The 18,411-nt window shown below is 39.6% G+C and overlaps 1 protein-coding gene across 3 annotated transcripts in view; it reads left to right on the forward strand.

The window, feature by feature from the left end:
* Positions 1-18,411, forward strand: part of PCMT1 (protein-L-isoaspartate (D-aspartate) O-methyltransferase) — a 46,021-nt gene that overhangs the window by 11,131 nt on the left and 16,479 nt on the right. For all 3 annotated transcript variants that reach the window (XM_062186919.1, XM_062186918.1, XM_062186917.1), the window contains exons 2-3: positions 2,995-3,099; positions 5,418-5,449. In XM_062186919.1, coding sequence (XP_062042903.1) covers positions 2,995-3,099; positions 5,418-5,449 — 137 coding nt within the window. The remainder of the gene's footprint in view (positions 1-2,994; positions 3,100-5,417; positions 5,450-18,411) is intronic.

Below are 18,411 nucleotides of genomic sequence, written 5' to 3' on the forward strand. Positions count from 1 at the left end.
GGTGGAAAAGGGCAGATTGGCATATCTTGTTTTGTTTGTACAGTATCCTTAATGTTTGTTTTTTCTCTTCATTGCTACAGCTCCCAAGAGGTGCCATCCTTTCTCCTACAAACAGTACTTCTGGTGGTTGCTACTTCTCACTAGATTTTTTAAAAAATAATCCTTGAAAAATTTAACTGCTACATAAAAATGGAACATACTTACGGAATGTTATGTGATGCTTCAATACATTTATACATTGTAATTTTTAGTTAGGGTAACCATACCTATCTCCACAAATATTTATCACTTCTTTATGATGAAAGCATTTTTTAGGAAAATATCCAGTCTATTATCATAATCTGTAGTTACCCTAGTTTGCAATGGCACACCAGAACTTCTTACTCCTACATGACTGCAACTTAGTACCTGTTAAATGGCCTTTTCCCATCCCTCCCTTCTTCCTACTACCCAAGCTTTCTATTTTCATACTCTCTCTCTTTTTTTTTTTTTGTTTGTTTGTTTTAAAGATTTATTTATTTATTTGAAAGAGTTACAGAGAGAAGGAGAGAGACAGAAAGAGGTCTTCCATCCACTGGTTCACTCCCCAAAGGGCCACAGTGGTCAGGGCTGGACCAGGCTGAAGCAAATAGCCAGGAGTCTATCCAGATTGCCCATGTGGGTGGCAGGGGCCCAAGCACTTGGTTCCACTGCTTTTCTCAGGCTGTTAGCATGGAGCTGGATCAGAAGTGGATCAGCTGGGACACAAACTGGTACTCTCACAGGTGGTAACTTTACTCACTACACCATAATGCTAGTCCCTACCCCTAGCTTATCGTAACCACTATACACTCAGCTAATGTGAAATCGTCAAGTTGTCTTTTAGGCTGCTTTTACTAAGATATAATTCTATACCATATAATTTACCCATTTAAATTGTAGAATTTAATGATTTTTAGTATATTCACAGATATATGTAATCATCACCTTGGTCAATTTAGCATTTGCATTAATTTAAAAAGATAGTTTTGGCCGGCGCCGTGGCTTAACAGGCTAATCCTCTGCCTTGCGGTGCCGGCACACCGGGTTCTAGTCCCGGTCGGGGCACTGATCCTATCCTGGTTGCCCCTCTTCCAGGCCAGCTCTCTGCTGTGACCAGGGAGTGCAGTGGAGGATGGCCCAAGTGCTTGGGCCCTGCACCCCATGGGAGACCAGGATAAGCACCTGGCTCCTGGCTTTGGATCAGTGCGGTGCGCCGGCCGCAGCGCACCTACCGTGGTGGCCATTGGAGGGTGAACCAACGGCAAAAAGGAAGACCTTTCTCTCTGTCTCCCTCTACTGTCCACTCTGCCTGTCAAAAATTAAAAAAAAAAAAAAAAGATAGTTTATATCACCTTCCTGTTCTCTCATCATCCTCAACCATGAGTGTCCACTAATGGAATTTCTGTCTATAGATATGCTTGTTCAGAGCATTTGTAAATATGTAGTCTTTTATAGCACGCTTTCATGTAACGTAATGTTTTCAAGGTTCATTTGTGTTGTAACTCAGTACTTCATTTGTTCCCTTTTATGGCTAAATAATAGTCCATTGTGTGGATATTCCACATTTTGCTTGTCCATTCATCTTTTGTTGGACATTTTGTTTTTTTCCACCTTTTGTTTATTCTATGTAATGCTGTCATGAGCATTCATGTATGGGTTTATATATGGTTGTATGTTTTTATGTCTTTTGGGTATATTCCTAGGACTGGAATTGTTGGGTCATATGGTAACTGTTTAAACATTTAAGGAGCTGCCAAACTATCTTCTAAAGTAGCTGCTTCATTTTGTATTCCACTTGCACTCTTCAAGGGTTCTGGTTTCTCCACATCTTTGTCAACAATTGCTATTAGCAACTTTTTTGATCTTAGCCAAAAGGCTGAGAAGCGATTCAAATTTTTATTATAGCTATCTTAGTGGGTATGAGATGGTATCTCATTGTAGTTTTAATTCTTGATAGCATCTTTTTTTAAAAAAGATTTATTTATTCAAGATTATTTACTTGAAAGGCAGAGTTACACAGAGAGAGAGGTCTTCCATCCTCTGGTTCACTCCCCAAACGGTTGCAACGGCCCAAGCTGAGCTGCTCTGAAGCCAGGAGATGGGAGTTTCTTCTGGGTCTTCCATGCAGTTTCAGGGGCCCAAGCACTTGGGACATCTTCTACTGCTTTCCTAGGCCACAGCGGAGAGCTGGATTGGAAGTGGAGCAGTCGGGACTCAACTGGTGTCCATATGGGATGCCGGCGCTGCAGGCAGAGGCATAGCCCACTGTGCCACAAAGAGAAAGAGAGAGAGATTGAGAGAGAGAGAGAGAAAGAGAGAGAGAGAGAACACACATAATTCAACTGTTGATTTATTCCCCAAATGGCTGCAACAGCCAGAGAAGGAGCAGACTGAAGCTGGGAGTCAGGAACTCCATCCTGGTCTTCTATATGGGTGCAGAGTCTTAGGTAGATGAGCCATTGACTGCTGCCATGATGGTGACCCTGAGCTCTTACCTTTAGTTCTTTGATCCATTTTGAATTAATTTTTGTATATGGTGTGAGTTAAGCACTGAAATTCATTCTTTTGCATGTGGCTTTCCAATTGTCCTAGAACCATTTGTTGGAAAAGACTGTTCTTTCACTGAATAATCTTGGCACCTTAAGTAAATTTCTTATCCTTTTCACCAGCCGTGTTCCTTGTCCAGGAGTTTTCAAATCAGTGCATGGCATTAGCATCTCAGGCATTCCTCCCACTCCTTTTCAAAGTACAGACAGTCAGTATACCTTCCTTATTAAAGGCAACTCAAATCCTTCCGCTTTCCTCCATCCTTACTGTCATCGTTAGAGATCAAGTTACCGTTACCTGGGTGTTGTGAAAACTTCAATCATGCGTTTTCTCATTCTAGCCTCTGTAGTGCAGCCAGTGTAATTATTCTAAGATGCATTTGATCCTGTCACTCCCTGTGTAAAATATTTGCCTCATTCATTTCAGAAAATGGTATCATAAAGACAGATAAAGTGTTTGAAGTTATGCTGGCTACGGATCGCTCCCACTATGCCAAATGTAACCCTTATATGGATTCTCCACAATCAATAGGTAAGCTTTAGATTTCTGAAAATATTATACTTTCCCTCATTTACTCTATAATTTTTGTAAGTAGAAAAAGACTGGGACATAGATATTTATCTGTTATTGCCTTGCTGATTTGAATTTTGTGACTCAGTAAGTTTCATAATCCCAAGCATATTCATCTTACTAAAATGATATATCTTTTTCTGTTTTCACTAATAGTACATAATATGTGTAATGAATTTTTAAAAAAAAATTCTTAGAATATTTTAATGAAAACTTAGTTTTAGGTGAGTGCTAAGTTTTCTTTACAGGTCTTACTGTTGACTTTTTTGTGAGGGCATTCTTTTTTTTTTTTTAAATGTCAGGGATGAGAAAGAGTCTCATATAACTTATTTTAAGCATTTTCATTTATTAATTTTTTGAGAGGCAGAATTATAGGCAGAGGGAAAGACAAAGAGATAGGTCTTCATCTGCTTATTCACTCCTCAAGTGGCCACAATGGCCAGAGCAGAGCTGATCCAAAGCCAGGAGCCAGGAGCTTCTTCCATGTCTCCCATGTGCGTGCAGGGCCCCAAGAATTTGGGTCATCTTCTACTGCTTTCCCAGGCCATTATCAGGGAGCTGGTTTGGAAGAGAGGCAGCCAGGACTCAAACTGGCGCCCATATGGAATGCTGTTGCCGCAGGTGGAGGCTTAGCTTACTATGCCACAGAGCCAGCCCCGGTATTAATTTTTTAAATCAATATTTGAAGGAAATAAATGTAATTAAGTTATTGCTGACTTTCTACTTCACTTGCCTTGATTTTTTTGGCTTGTGTTTGTTTTTAGAAATTTCCATATTTAACTCATTCTCCCGAAGCAGGTTTTGCTTAACTGCTGAGCCTTGGCAGTGGGCGCCTTTGAGGCTTAGAAGGCCTCAGGATTCTGTCGGCCGGCTGCCTCGCTGTCTTCTTTTGAAACACTCTGACAGTCCACAGAGAAGGTCCTGAGGAGCTTCTGAACCCCGAAGGCACCTGCTACCACCGCTCAGTGAAAATTGCTCCAGAGACGGAAGCAGGTAAATACATTTTGAGAAAGTAACATTGGAACAAATTAAAATTAAGAGCCAAGAAAGACGGTATGAATTAATATCAGGTGATAAAGAGTAAATTGAAGTAGATTATTAATCTCAGAAGCTACTTTGATTATCACTTGTTCTAGTGTTTTAAAAAGTTTTTGGGGCCAGCGCTGTGGCGTAGCGGGTAAAGCCGTTGTCTACAGTGCCGGCATCCTATATGGGTGCCGGATCAAGTCCCAGCTTCTCCACTTCTGATCCCGCTCTCTGCTATGGCCTGAGAAAACAGTAGAAGATGGCCCAAGTTCTTGGGCCCCTGTACTTGCTTGGGTGACCCAGAAGAAGCTCCTGGCTCCTGGCTTCAGATGGGCCCAGCTCCAGTCATTGCAGACGTTTGGGGAGTGAACCGGCAGATGGAAGACCTCTCTCTCTCTCTCTCTCTCTCTCTGCCTCTGCCTCTCTGTAACTCTGCCTTTCAAATAAATGAATAAATCTTTAAAAAAAAATAAAATTAACAGTTTACATAAACAAAAAAAATTTTTAAAGTTGCAGAAATATGAAGCAATTCTGTTTTTAAAAACGATTTATTTATTTGAAAGGCAGAGTTACAGAGAGGCAGAGAGAGAGAGGTTTTCCATCCACTGGTAAATTCCCTAAATGGCCGCAATGGTCAGAGCTGGGCTGATCCAGAGCCAGGAGCCAGGGGTCAGGAGCTAGGAGCTTCTTCTGAGTCTCCCATGTGAGTGCAGAGGCCCAAGGACTTGGGTTGTCTTCTGCTGCTTTCCCAGCCTGTAGCAGAGAGCTGGATCAGAAGTGGAGCAGCCAGGACTTGACCTTCTGCCCATATGGGATGCCGGTACTGCAGGCAGTGGCTTTACACCCTGTGTTACAGTGCTGGCCCCAAAACAATTTAATTTTACAAAGATTTTGAATAGTTTTAATATTATATTTGGATGCTTATTTTCTTTTTATAAATTTGAGGAAAAAATTTAAAATCTATTTCTTATTGTAATCCTTCCTTTTTAACTAACAATACAGGAGAAGAAACTTCTAGAAATAGTGGGACTATTTCAAACGAACACATTGGCCATTGGCATGACTGTGCTTTCTAATTTTAACTGCTGCACATCAGTCCTCTAACAAATAAAAGACTTACTTTCTTGAGAGCATACAAGGTAGATAAGAATTGTTATGAAAATAATGTATGGATGTTAGAGCAGAAATAACATGAAATATTTGGTGTGTTTTTTGCAGCTGAATGTATCAGTAGTTCTCATCTTATTTTGCAGGTTTCCAAGCAACAATCAGTGCTCCACACATGGTAAGTTATTTTTTTTTCATTTGGTTATAAATGAATCACAGTTTCCTCTATGATCATCATCTTCAGTAAAAAAGGTTTAAAGTTTTAAAATTTTAACTGTCAGGGCCGGCACTATGGCATAGCAGGTAAAGCCGCCGCCTACAGTGCTGGCATCCCATATGGGAGCTGGCTTGAGTCCTGGATGTTCCACTTCTGATCCAGCTCTCTGCTATTGCCTGGGTGAGCAGTGGAAGATGGTGCAATTTCTCGTCCCCTGCACCTGTGTGGGGGACCTGGAGGAAGCTCCTGGCTCCTGGCTTTGGATCAGCACAGCTCCAGCTGTTGTGGCCATCTGGGGAGTGAACCCAGCGAATGAAAGACTTCTCTCTCCCTCTCTCTCTGTCTCTCTCTCTCTGCTTCTCTATAACTCTGCCTTTCAAGTAATAAGTAAATCTTTTTAAAAAAATTTTTAACTGTTAATTTTATCATCTGTGAATTATAAAAACTAGTAACAAAATTATTCTTAATATATGTATGCAGAAGGAGCTGTTCTTGGTAAGAATTGTCATATTAAAGAATCAAGTGGCTATCAGTATCTATGTTATGTAAAAATGTAAAAACTGAACATAAAATTGATTTAGTTATGAATTAAGGGAAGACTATTTTAAATAGTGTAATGGACATATTATAGAAATTTCAAGTTGAATATTTTACAATTTATTTGGAAAAATCATTAGGGAATGGTTAAATAGAGCAGCTGTGAAGCCACGTGACCTTGTTTTCAGTGATCTAGCACTTCTAACCTGTTGGGAATTTTCTTGTGTTTTAAATGTCAGTTATTTGAATGAGAACTCTGTTGGATTTTGGTAGAGAGAACAATAGCTTTTTAAATTCTCTGCAAATATTTATAGTTGGAGAAAGTCATATTTAAACTATAAATAAATTTTGCATTTGCATTTATAGTCATCCAATAATTATACTAAAATAAGAAATAGGAGACTGCTTTAAAGCATAACAAAAAAGAAACTATAACAGAAACTTGTTATGTTTTGCATCATAAAAATTTGAGATTTTGTAGTGAAAAAAGGTTAGAAGCAAAAATGAAAGAAGAAAAACTGAGGGAAATACTTGTTTTTAACTTTAATTTTTTAAATATTTATTTTCATCTACTTGAAAGCACCATGGTGTGGGTGTGGGGGTGGGACAGTAATATCTTCCATCCTCAGATTTATTCTCCAGGTGTCTATAATAGCCAGGGCTGGGCCAGGTTGAAGCAGAAGGCTAAAATTCCACCTGGATCTCCCACATGTGTGGTATGCACCCAAACACTTGAGTCATAATGAGCTGCCTCCCAGGATACATGAGCAGGAAGCTGGATCAGAAATGGAGCCTGGACTCAAATCCAAGCATTTCAGTACAGGATACAGGTGTCCTTAGAAGTGGCTAAACCACCACACCATGATGCTTGCCAAAGGGAGATATTTGTAATGCAAATGGCATCATAGGAGATATATATATATATATATATATATATATATATATATATATATATATATATAACGTTGTGTGTATCCTTTAATGAGTAAAACACTGGTAACTCAAAGGAAAATGGGTAAAGGACAAGATTGATTATTTAGAGGTAGCATGATGGGTTAAGCTGCTGCCTGCAGTGCTGGCATTCCAGCTCCCTGCTAATTTAGCTGTGGAAGATTTCCTAAGTATTTGGGACTCTGCCACCCATGTGGGAGACCTGGATGAAATTCTGGACTCCTGGATTCGGCCTGCCCCAGCCCCTGCCATTGCGGCTATTTGGAGAGTGAACCAGTGGGTGGAAAATCTCTCACTCTGTGTCTCTGTCTCTCTCTGCCTTTGAAATGAGTAAAACAAATCTTAAACACTCGATGATTACAAAGAAAAAAGGATTGATAATTCATAGAAAAAGAAAAATGTTTTTTACAGCTAAATAAATAAAAAGATGTTATTTTCACTTATATTTAACAAATTGCAAATTAGCCCTGTAGTGAAGTACCAGTTTTCACCTTTCAGATTGTCAGATCCGAAAGTTTTACTGTATGTATTGGAAAGGGGAAACCTTTTGGGAAAGAGTTGATGAGTACAAGAGTGAATTAAGTGTTTTTGACAGGATCTGTCAAAATGGGAAATGAATACACCTTAGATTCCCTGTTTTTGTTTTTTTTTTTTTTACAGGCAGAGTGGACAGTGAGAGAGAGAGAGATAGAGAGAAAGGTCTTCCTTTGCCGTTGGTTCACCCTCCAATGGCCACCACGGCCAGCGCGCTGCAGCCAGCGCACCGTGCTGATCCAAAGCCAGGAGCCAGGTGCTTCTCCTGGTCTCCCATGGGGTGCAGGGCCCAAGCACTTGGGCCATCCTCCACTGCACTCCCGGGCCATGGCAGAGAGCTGGCCTGGAAGAGGGGCAACCAGGATAGAATCCGGTGCCCTGACTGAGACTAGAACCCGGTGTGCCGGCGCCGCAGGTGGACGATTAGCCTATTGAGCCACGGCGCTGGCCTAGACTCCCTGGCTTTTAAACATTTAATTAATTAATTTTCATTTTATTTGAAAGAGAAGACAGAAAGCAATCTTCCAACTACTGGTCCACTCCTCAAATGCCTATAATAACCAGGGCTAACCCAGGCTGAAGCCAGGAGCCAGAAGCTTCCTCTGAGTCACTCAAGTGGGTGCCAGGGGCCCAAACACTTGGGCTATCTTCTGCTGCTTCCCAGGCACATTAGCAGGGAGCCGAATCAGAAGTGGAGCAGCCTGGTCTCAAACCATCACCCATATGGTATGCCAGCATTACAAGCAGTGGCTTAACTTGCTATCCCATAACACCGGCTCCACAAAGCCTTTTCTCTCCTCTCCTCTCCTCTCCTCTCCTCTCCTCTCCTCTCCTCTCCCCTGCTCTCCCCTGCTCTCCTCTCCTCTCCCCTGCTCTCCCCTCCCCTCCCCTCCCCTCTCCTCCCCTCTCCTCTTCTCTCTCTTTTTAATATTTATTTATTTTTAAAGATTTATTTCTTTATTTGAAAGAGTTATAGATATGAGGCGGCCTGATCTGAAGCCTGGAGCCAGGAGCTTCTTCCTGATCTCCCATATGGGTGCAGGGGCCCAAGGATGTGGGCCATCTTCTACTGCTTTCTCAGGCCATGGCAGAGGGCTGAAGCGGAAGTGAAGCAGCCGGGACTCAAACCAGCGCCCATATGGGATGCCGGCACTGCAGGCGACAGCTTTACCTGCTACGCTGCAGTGCTGGTCCCTGCCTTTCCATCTTACAAAACTAAAACTGTAGTACTCGTTCAGTAACAACTCCATTTTCCATCTCTCCTTTCCCTAGCCCTTGACAACCACCATTGTGGTTTTTTGAATTTGACTACTCAATGTAACCCATGTGATTGGCTTTTTTGTGATTTACTTACTTTTGCTTAACATAATATCCTCAGAGTTTTTTCCACATCTTAGCTTATGTGTGAATTTCCTTCCTAAATATTTTTAAAATTTTTATTTACTTATTTATTTACCTATCTATCTGAAAAGCTGAGAGACTGAGACAGACAGAGAGATTCTCATCCACTGTTTCACTCCCCACCAGATGCTCACAATGACCGGGGCTGGGCCAGGCTGAAGCCAGGAGCCAGGAGCCCAGTGCAAGTCTTCGACTTGGGAGGTGGGAAGCTACTTATTTGAACTCTCACCTGCTGTCTCCCAGGATGAGCATTAGCAGGAAGCTGGAATTATGGGCGGAGCTGGACTCTGAAATGGGATTTGGGTGTCCTAAGTGGTGTCTTAACCACTGTACAAAATGCCTGCCCTCTAGATAATCATTTACATTTTCTGAGTTAAGCTGAATAACACCTAATAAGGACAACAAGTATATTTATGTGTGTCTGTATGCATATACAAAAAGTAAGCATAGAGTGTCCTTTGATATTTGTTGAGCAAGATGTCAGTAGGATAAAATAGTCTGAATTAGATTATATGGACAAGCAGTTGTAAGCAGATTAAAAGCATCCTGACAGCAGTGAGCACACCCAGCATCCAGATTTTGGATCCTAGAGCCCATTGTTGCTAAAAGAGTTGAGTACTCCTTGGACAAGTAACTGATACCTGGAGAATGAGGAAGCACTCAAGGCTGAAGGAGCAGTATCAGCAGGACATACTAGGTTTGAAGAAGCTCCCAGAGACCAAAGTGAGACAATTTGAGAATCAAAAACAATAATGAAGATTATAGATTGTAGCACAGTGAATTGAAAGACAGAAATCCATATGCCCATACATATTAAAAAAAGATGAAAAAAGAAAGTTGTTCTTTTGTCAAAGTTTACTAATTTATTTGGGGAGAAAAAGAGACAAAGCTGCCATCCACTGATTACTATGCAAATACCCATACTGAGTGGGGCTGGGCCAGGCCAAAGCTGAGTTCCAGTTCAGATTCAGGTCTCTGACATGAATTACAGGGACCCAGCTATTTCAGCCCTAACTTGCTGCCTCCTAGGGTGAGCATTAGCTGAAAGCTGGAATCAGAAATGGAGCTGGGACTCTAACCCAGTCACTCATATGGGATGCAGGTGTCCCAACCTGGAGTCCTGACTGCTAGGCCGAACACCCACTCAAGAAGGCTTTTTTTTTTTTTTTTTTTAATGGAAAAACAGAAGACTTCCAATTAATAAATGTGGAAGGAATATATAGTATTTTACCCATTAAATTCCAAGTTTTCAATTCTGTGACTATTTCAATGAAATTGACAGAGTTACATTAAAATAGGTTGAAAATAATAATCTAGAGCTTATATATCTTTTATTACTAAGAATGAAAATATAGGTTGTCTTATAAAGAGGATACTGGGACAGTGTAGTATCTTTTACATTTGTAAGTTTTCCTATAAATATGATTTTGGGCAGATATCCTTTCAAATATTACACAGTATACAAAAAACTGACTTTCAAGACCTGTTCAACAATTATTTTTGGTGGAAGGGAGAAAAACATTTCAGAGGGCTGCGTTACATTTTGACACGATGTTGTCAGTTTCACACAATGTGATGTGTTTTAATATTGTCGTTCTTGCTGTTTGAGAGTAGTACAGCTTCTCATGTCAAATCTGATACCATCTTGGACAGTAGTAGGTCCATGAGTGTTAATGTTTTCTTCTTCCTGCTATGAATATAGACTTCAGGTCTTTTGTTTTCTAAATTGCTGAAATGATACTTTATTTTCCTTGTAAATCAAACATTGAGTAGTCTTGATCATTGTTGGTGGTCTTACAATTGTGGTATATAATACTAATGTCTCATTGCATCATTTCAGGTATGCTAAACCAATGTCTCCTGACATTCAACAAATTTGAGATCTTTCTTGTCTTTGTTTACAAATTTGTGAATAATCTGTGTTTATATCGTATACATATCACTCATTTGAGTGAATAAAGGCCAGTGCCTTTTTTTTTTTTTTTACCTCCAATAGAAGTAGAACATTTGAAAGCCAACCACTCATATTTCTCCACACCACCACTGAAATTGTTTATCAGTTCCCAATACCTTTGGTTGAGGCATATTGGCTCTATTTGCTATTTCTTTTTTCTTTTCTTTTTTTTTTTTTTTGACAGAGTCAGTGAGAGAAAGAGACAGAGAGAAAGGTCTTCCTTACGTTGGTTCACCAAATGGCCGCTACGGCCAGCGCACTGCGCCGATCTAAAGCCAGGAGCCAGGTGCTTCTCCTGGTCTCCTGTGTGGGTGCAGGGCCCAAGTACTTGGGCCATCCTCCACTGCCTTCCCAGGCCACAGCAGAGAGCTGGACTGGAAGAGGAGCAACCGGGACTAGAACCCGGGGTGCTGGCGCCGCAGGCAGAGGATTAGCCAAGTGAGCCGTGGTGCCGGCCTATTTCTTTTTTCTGTAGTGAACTTTGCCAGGTGTCCCAATGTATTATAATTCATTCCTACAGTGACACATTTATTATCTAACCCTTTTACCTTGAGAATTTCATTGTATTGAATCTGTAATAATATTACATTTTTGCTTGTTTTATCATCAGTGTTGTTGGTTTCAGAGAACACTTGTTTAGTCTGTTTTACCTCATGATGTCTGTAGCTTGAAATCCAGTATTTCGAAGTTGTACCAACAAGTCATGTCCAGTGAATAGACTGTCAAAAAAGCATGTGTTGTAGAACTGCTCCCAAGCCCACGGATCACGACTTGTCAACAGATAGCCAGAGGTTTAGCTGGCGTTTGTCATGCTTCAGTGCAGCACACTACACAGTGCTATGCAGTAGACACAGGCCCAGAGCCCTATTTATAGGGCTGCTATTTTCAAACATTGATAACGTGTAATATAGTGCATTCTTGGAAAGACAGTGGCATCCTGATTCTAGCAAATAGGTTCATGAATGCATTTCTTTCTTTTCTTTTTTTTTTTTTTACAGGCAGAGTGGACAGTGAGAGAGAGAGACAGAGAGAAAGGTCCTCCCTTGCCGTTGGTTCACCCTCCAATGGCCGCCGTGGCCGGCGCGCTGCGGCCGGCACACCGCGCTGATCCGATGGCAGGAGCCAGGTGCTTCTCCTGGTCTCCCATGGGGTGCAGGGCCCAAGGACTTGGGCCATCCTCCACTGCACTCCCTGGCCACAGCAGAGAGCCGGCCTGGAAGGGGAGCAACTGGGACAGAAACCGGTGCCCCGACCGGGACTAGAACCTGGTGTGCCGGCGCCACAAGGCGGAGGATTAGCCTATTGAGCCGTGGCGCCGGCCATGAATGCATTTCTTACATTATGTATCAGTTATGTACATAATCTTTTGTTCAACTGAACATTTTGTAGAAGTAACTTTCGTAGTAAAGTTTGTACCATTTTTACAATGAATTTAAAATATTTTCAAATGCTCTAATCATTGACCTATTTTCTCAAAAGAATAGAGCTCTAAAAACCTAAAATTTATTTAGAAATTTACTGTAAATGGTACAATTGTTGCAGAATTTAGCTTTTTAAAGCTTTTTATTTCAGATGATGGGATATAATTCATTGAAATCATTCTGTATTCATTAATTTACTAATTAGAGAGTGTCAATGAATCTAAAACTGTTAAAAGGGAAATTATTAGGGGACAAAGTAGTACCATATAATATAAAATCATTATTTCAGGTATTACTTAGTAATTACAAAGAGAAAAACACATCTTGAAAGTAGTGACTCAGTGGTCAGCAAATTGACTGAGTGGGTGAGCTTTCTGTGTCTGTTAGTGAGGTGGCCCTTCATTCCCACTTCCTGATGTAATGGGAGGTGCACAGCAGGAACTGTGTGGTGTTCTTGCTAGAATCCTTGCTCTCACTCTAACTCTGAGGTAATAGACACATTTAGAATGGAGGAATTTCATATGGGAACAACTGGCCAGAACTCCCTGAAGGAGTCCGTGTTCTGGAGAATAGAGTTAAGCAGTGGGGCGAGGAGAGCTGGAGGGAGAATATTCTAGATCAGCAAAGGATCTTGAGTGGATTAGGAGAAAATTGATGTGAAGGAAATTTGAGTGTGGTGAGTATGGTGGATTATACTGAGTTGGTGATTCTCTTGGGTGTGGTAGTGGTGATGTGGTTGTGAAGAAAGGTGACCTAAATACTCCTGAAGTATTTAGGAGTAAAGGGTCATGAGGTCTACAATCTGTTTTCAGATGGTTGGATAAAATAGTGTGGCACAATATAGACAGATGGGGAATTGATATGAGGAGAAAACTTTATTCATTGTATTTCTAGTTTTCCTGTGGGTTTTGAAATTACTCATAAGTATAAAAATAAATCTTTAAAAAACTGTTTAGATTTAGAAATCAGCATGAGTTATCCAGAAAAATATTAGCTGTAGTGATAAAAGTTTGGAAAAAGCTAATCATTGTGATTGAAGGCTTTAACATTTTATTTTATCTTATTGATTTTATTTTATGTATTTTTTTTAATTTGAGAGGTAGAGAGAGACATAGAAAGTGAGTAAGCACACTCTGTTCACTGGTTCACTTGCCAAATGCCCGTAACAGCTGGGGCTAATGCTGAGCCAGGAGCCAGAAATGCAATCTAGACTTTCCACCTGGGCGGCAGGAACCTGATTGCTTTGAACTATCACTGCTCTTGCCCAAGGTATACGTCGTCAGGGGCTAGAATCAGGAGCTGGAGCTGGGAATCCAACCCAGATGTGGGATAACCATCTGTTCCCAGCATTGACTCTTTAGGAGAATTCAGCTTATTACTTTGTTGATGCCCTTCATCTGGGTGTCTATTGTTTCCTTCAAGTTACCCATCTTTGATAGGAATAACACAGTAGTGTTTCTGTGTTCTTATTATATGCAGGTGCCATACAATTTTGATTTATCTTGTTATTTATTTTTATTTTAAAGAGAGATATCTTCCATCCACTGGTTCACTCTCCAAGTGGCTGCAATGGCCGGGGCTGGGCTAGGCTGAAGCCAGAAGTCCAGAACTCTGTCCAGGTCCTAATTTTAATTTTTTAATTTTAATTTTTAAATTTAAATAATAAAAATAAAAAATGTGGTGGAAAGCCTTAGCAACAGAATTAGTGAGGCAAAAGAAAGAATATCCGAGTTAGAACACAAATCTCTGGAAATTTTACAGTCAGACCAAAACCAAGAAGAAATTAGACAACTAAAAAACAGTATTAGAATTCTATGTGATATTATCAAGTGTCCTAACATTTGGGTCTTAGGAGTTCCTGAAAATGTGGTAAGAGAGAATGGATTAGAAGACCTTTTTAATGCAATAATTGTAGAAAACTTCCCTAATTTAGAAAAACAAAGGCACATCCAAGGACAGGAAGCGCATAGAACTCCTAATAGATGTGACACATTGTAGTCAGATTCTCCACAATAAAACAAATAGAAAAGATTCTAAAATTTGCACAAGAGAAATACCAGGTTACTTTCAGAGGATCTCCAACTAGACTCACAGTGGACTTCTCATCAGAAACCCTACAGGCTGGGAGAGAATGGTGAGATATAGTCCAAGTCTTAAGAGAAAAGAACTGTCACCTCAGAATATTATACCCTGCAAAGTTCTCCTTTGTGAATGATGGGGAAATAAAGACCTTCCGTAACAAACAGAAATTGAAAGAATTTGTCACCACTTATCCAGCTCTACAAAAGATGATTAAGGAAACAGAGAAACATGGTCATCACTTTGAAAGAACGTGAAGGTGGAAAATCTCCCATAAAGGTACAGAGGAAATCCAGAGTAAACAATAGGAATATTTATGGAAAAATGGCAGGGCCAAGTTGTTACTTATCAGTAGTCACCTTGAATTTAAGTGACCTCAACTCTTCAGTTAAAAGGCACAGACTGGCTGAATGGAAAAAAAAGAAACCCATCTATTTGCTGCCTACAAGAAACACATCTCACCAGCAAAGTTCATGCAGACTGAAAGTGAAAGGATGAAAAAAGATATTCTGTGCTAACAGAACAAAAAAAGAGCTGGTATAGCCATCCTAATATCAGACAAAATAGACTTTAACACAAAAACTGTTAAAAGAGATAAAGAAGGGCGCTGTGCAATGATTAATGAATCAATTCAACAGGAATATATGACTATAATAAATGTATATGCACCTAATTACAAGGCACCTGGTTATTTGTTTATTTATTTTTTTGACAGGCAGAGTGGATAGTGAGAAACAGAGAGAAAGGTCTTCCTTTTTGCCGTTGGTTCACCCTCCAATGGCCGCTTGTAGCTGGCACATCATGCTGATCCGAAGCCAGGAGCCAGGTGCTTCTCCTGATCTCCCACGCGGGTGCAGGGCCCAAGGACTTGGGCCATCCTCCACTGCCTTCCCAGGCCATAGCAGAGAGCTGGCCTGGAAGAGGGGCAACCGGGATAGAATCCGGTGCCCCAACTAGGACTAGAACCCGGTGTGCCGGCGCCGCAAGGCGGATGATTAGCCTGTTAAGCCATGGCGCCGGCCGGCACCTGGTTATTTAAAAGAAATGTTAATGGGTCCAAAGAGACATAGACTCCCATACAATAGTAATGAAGTCCAGGCAGAAAATCAACAGGGAAACAATAGTTAATCAACACTATAGACCAAATAGACCTAATGGGTATCTACAGAACTTTTCATCCTACAGTTGCAGAATACATATTCTTCTCAGCAGTGCATGGAACTTTCTCTAGGATAGACCAAAGCCCAGGCCATAAAGCAAATCTCAGCAAATTTGAAGGAATTGAAATCATACCATGCATCTTCTCTCACCACAATGGAATGAAGCTGTAGATAACAACTCGAGTCTCTAGAACATATGCAAACACATGGAGACTGAACAACATGCTCCTGAATGAACAGTGGGTCATAGCAGAAATCAAAAGAGAAATCAAAAAACTGTTGAGGAACAGTTTTTTTTTTTTTTTAATACTATTTGTTGCAATCTTTACTTAGTATAGAGTTAATCTTCTGTGTATAAAGTTACTTGAAAATAAATCTTAGTAAAAAATAGGAATGGGAATAGGAGAAGGAGGAGGAAGAAGGGTGGGGGTGGGAAGGTAGGTACAGTGTGAAGAATCACTATCACTATGTTCTTAAAGTTGTATTTATGAAATGCGTGAAGTTTGCATACCTTAAATAAAAGGTTTCTGGGGGAAAAGCAATAAAAATTTTGTTGTTATGACATAAACATAGCAGAGTGCACAAATATTATATATTTTCTTTTTAAGATTTATTTGAAGGTCAGAGTTAGAGATTTTTCCATCTGCTGGTTCACTCCCCAGATAGCTGCAACAGCTAGGGCTGAGCCAGGAGCATCTTCCAGGTCTCATACTGTGTGAGTGCCGGGGCCCAACTACTTGGGCCATCTTCTGTTGTTTTTCCCTGGCCATTAGGAGGGAGCTCGATCAGAAGTGGAGTAGTTGGGATTTGAATTGGCGCCCATATGGGATGCTGGAGTTGCAGGTGTCTTCTTTACCTGCTACACCACAACACCAGCCCCCCAATGTGAGGAGTTTTTTTATGTGGACGTATGTATAACCACTACACAGATCAATATGCAGGACAAAGCACTTTCCTAGTCAGAGCCATCCCAAAGCTAACAAGCATTCTGGCTTTAATACCTAGTTCAGTTTGGCAGTATAGAGAGTTTCCATTCTCCTTGATTTTGACAGTGCTGGTTTCTGATAAAATTTAAAAATTTCATACTTTCAAAAATGTCATAATAGTAATACAGCTTTCATATACTTGTACTGCCCTTAATCTCAGCCAAAAGGCCAAGAAGTGACTGTTTTCGTATACTTGTTACCAGTGTTTCCCAAATGTTATTTTAGTACATTTGCTTTATTATTTATTCTTTCTCTCTCTATTTTTCCCCTCTTTCTTCCCATTTATAATTGTGTGTGCAGTTCTCTGCATGTCTATCTGTGTATGTATGTGTATATGTATTTCCTTTTTTTTCTGTGATCTTTGAAAATAAATTGTAGGCTCTTTACTTGTAAAAATAGGATGTTTAAAAGTTAAAAAATAATACTCTTTAACTTTAAATATTAGGACATTCTCTTACCTAACCAAAGTATAATTCTCAAAATTTGAAAACTAATGGTGAATCAACACTGTTAGTCAATTTACATACCTTATTTAGATTTCATCAATTGTGCTGATAATGTTCCCTAAAGAGAGACTGAGGAACAGTTCTTCAGTCTTTTCTTTTATGACCTTTATATCTTTATGCAAATTAGTTTATATAATGTCCCTCAATTTGGGTTTGCTTGATGTTTCTGCATAATCTGTTACAAATTATGCATTTTCGTCTGGAATGACTCATCCCAGCAGAGGCATGGCCCATTGCTGGTGACGGTAACCTTGAACAGCTGGTTAAGGTGGTGTCAACTCCACTCCACGGAAAAGTTTTTCTAACTCCAATATAAAGCTACTCTTCTTCCTTTAGTAATAAGTATCATGGACATTTTGAGATTATGTAACTATCTATTATTTATCAAATGCTAATTACTAGTTTTCAGCACCTATATATGGTTTCTGCCTGAATCAGTTATTTCTGAAATGGTTGCCCAGAGATAATTTTCTTAAGTTCATCATTTTTTCTGTATTAGTAGGGAACACTCTCCTGTTATTCTTTATTTTCATCTGGCACAAAGTACTGTATTTATCACTATGAATTCATAGATATGTATTAAGATCTGGTAGTAAATAGATCTATTGCTACTGGATTTGATGATTTTTAATAATGGCAATACTAGACATTTAAGGTCAGTGTTTGCTAGGTCTGATCTTTTATTTTGGAAAAGCACTGAATTGCAAGTTTATAAAGAGGATGGAGTGGGGAAGGCTTTATTTCTTGGTTGGGTCCAAAGCATAAACAAAGATTTTATTTATGATTTATATATACTTTAAATATAGAATGTATATCCTTGGGTCCCTTCAGTTCCACTTCTAGGAATTTATTACATAGATAGAATATATAAGATTTTTATAAAGATTAAATTATTATTCTACAAATATACCTTATAAGATTATATTTTTGTTATAGAAGGTTGGACCTTACTTAAATACCTCTCATTAGGGATACTTGCTATTATAATATATACACATGAGAATATATTCCTCAGTCATAAAGACAAATGAATAAGCTACTTAAGTATTAATATGAAAAGTCCTTCAAAATATAATTTTTTCATACATGCATAGGATGTTTTGGAAGGGGTCAGAAGAAACTGGTGACTTTCTTTGCCTTTAGGTAGTGAAACTGTATGCTTAGGGATGAGAATGGAATGACTTTCACTGTAAATCCTTTTGAATCTTTTGACCTTGAATTTTAATTAAATTATGAAGCTAATCACGTATGAGACCTAAAATTACTGAAAATTTTAATTGAATTCTTTATCTAAATGTAGTAATTCTAATTAAACAGTGAAGGTTTTTTTATGTAGTTCCTAGGTGAAATATATATACACATGTATTACATGTTTTCACTGTCTTAGTAAAAGT

The sequence above is a fragment of the Lepus europaeus genome, chromosome 3, assembly GCF_033115175.1.
Source record: "Lepus europaeus isolate LE1 chromosome 3, mLepTim1.pri, whole genome shotgun sequence".
Taxonomy (NCBI): Eukaryota; Metazoa; Chordata; class Mammalia; order Lagomorpha; family Leporidae; genus Lepus; species Lepus europaeus.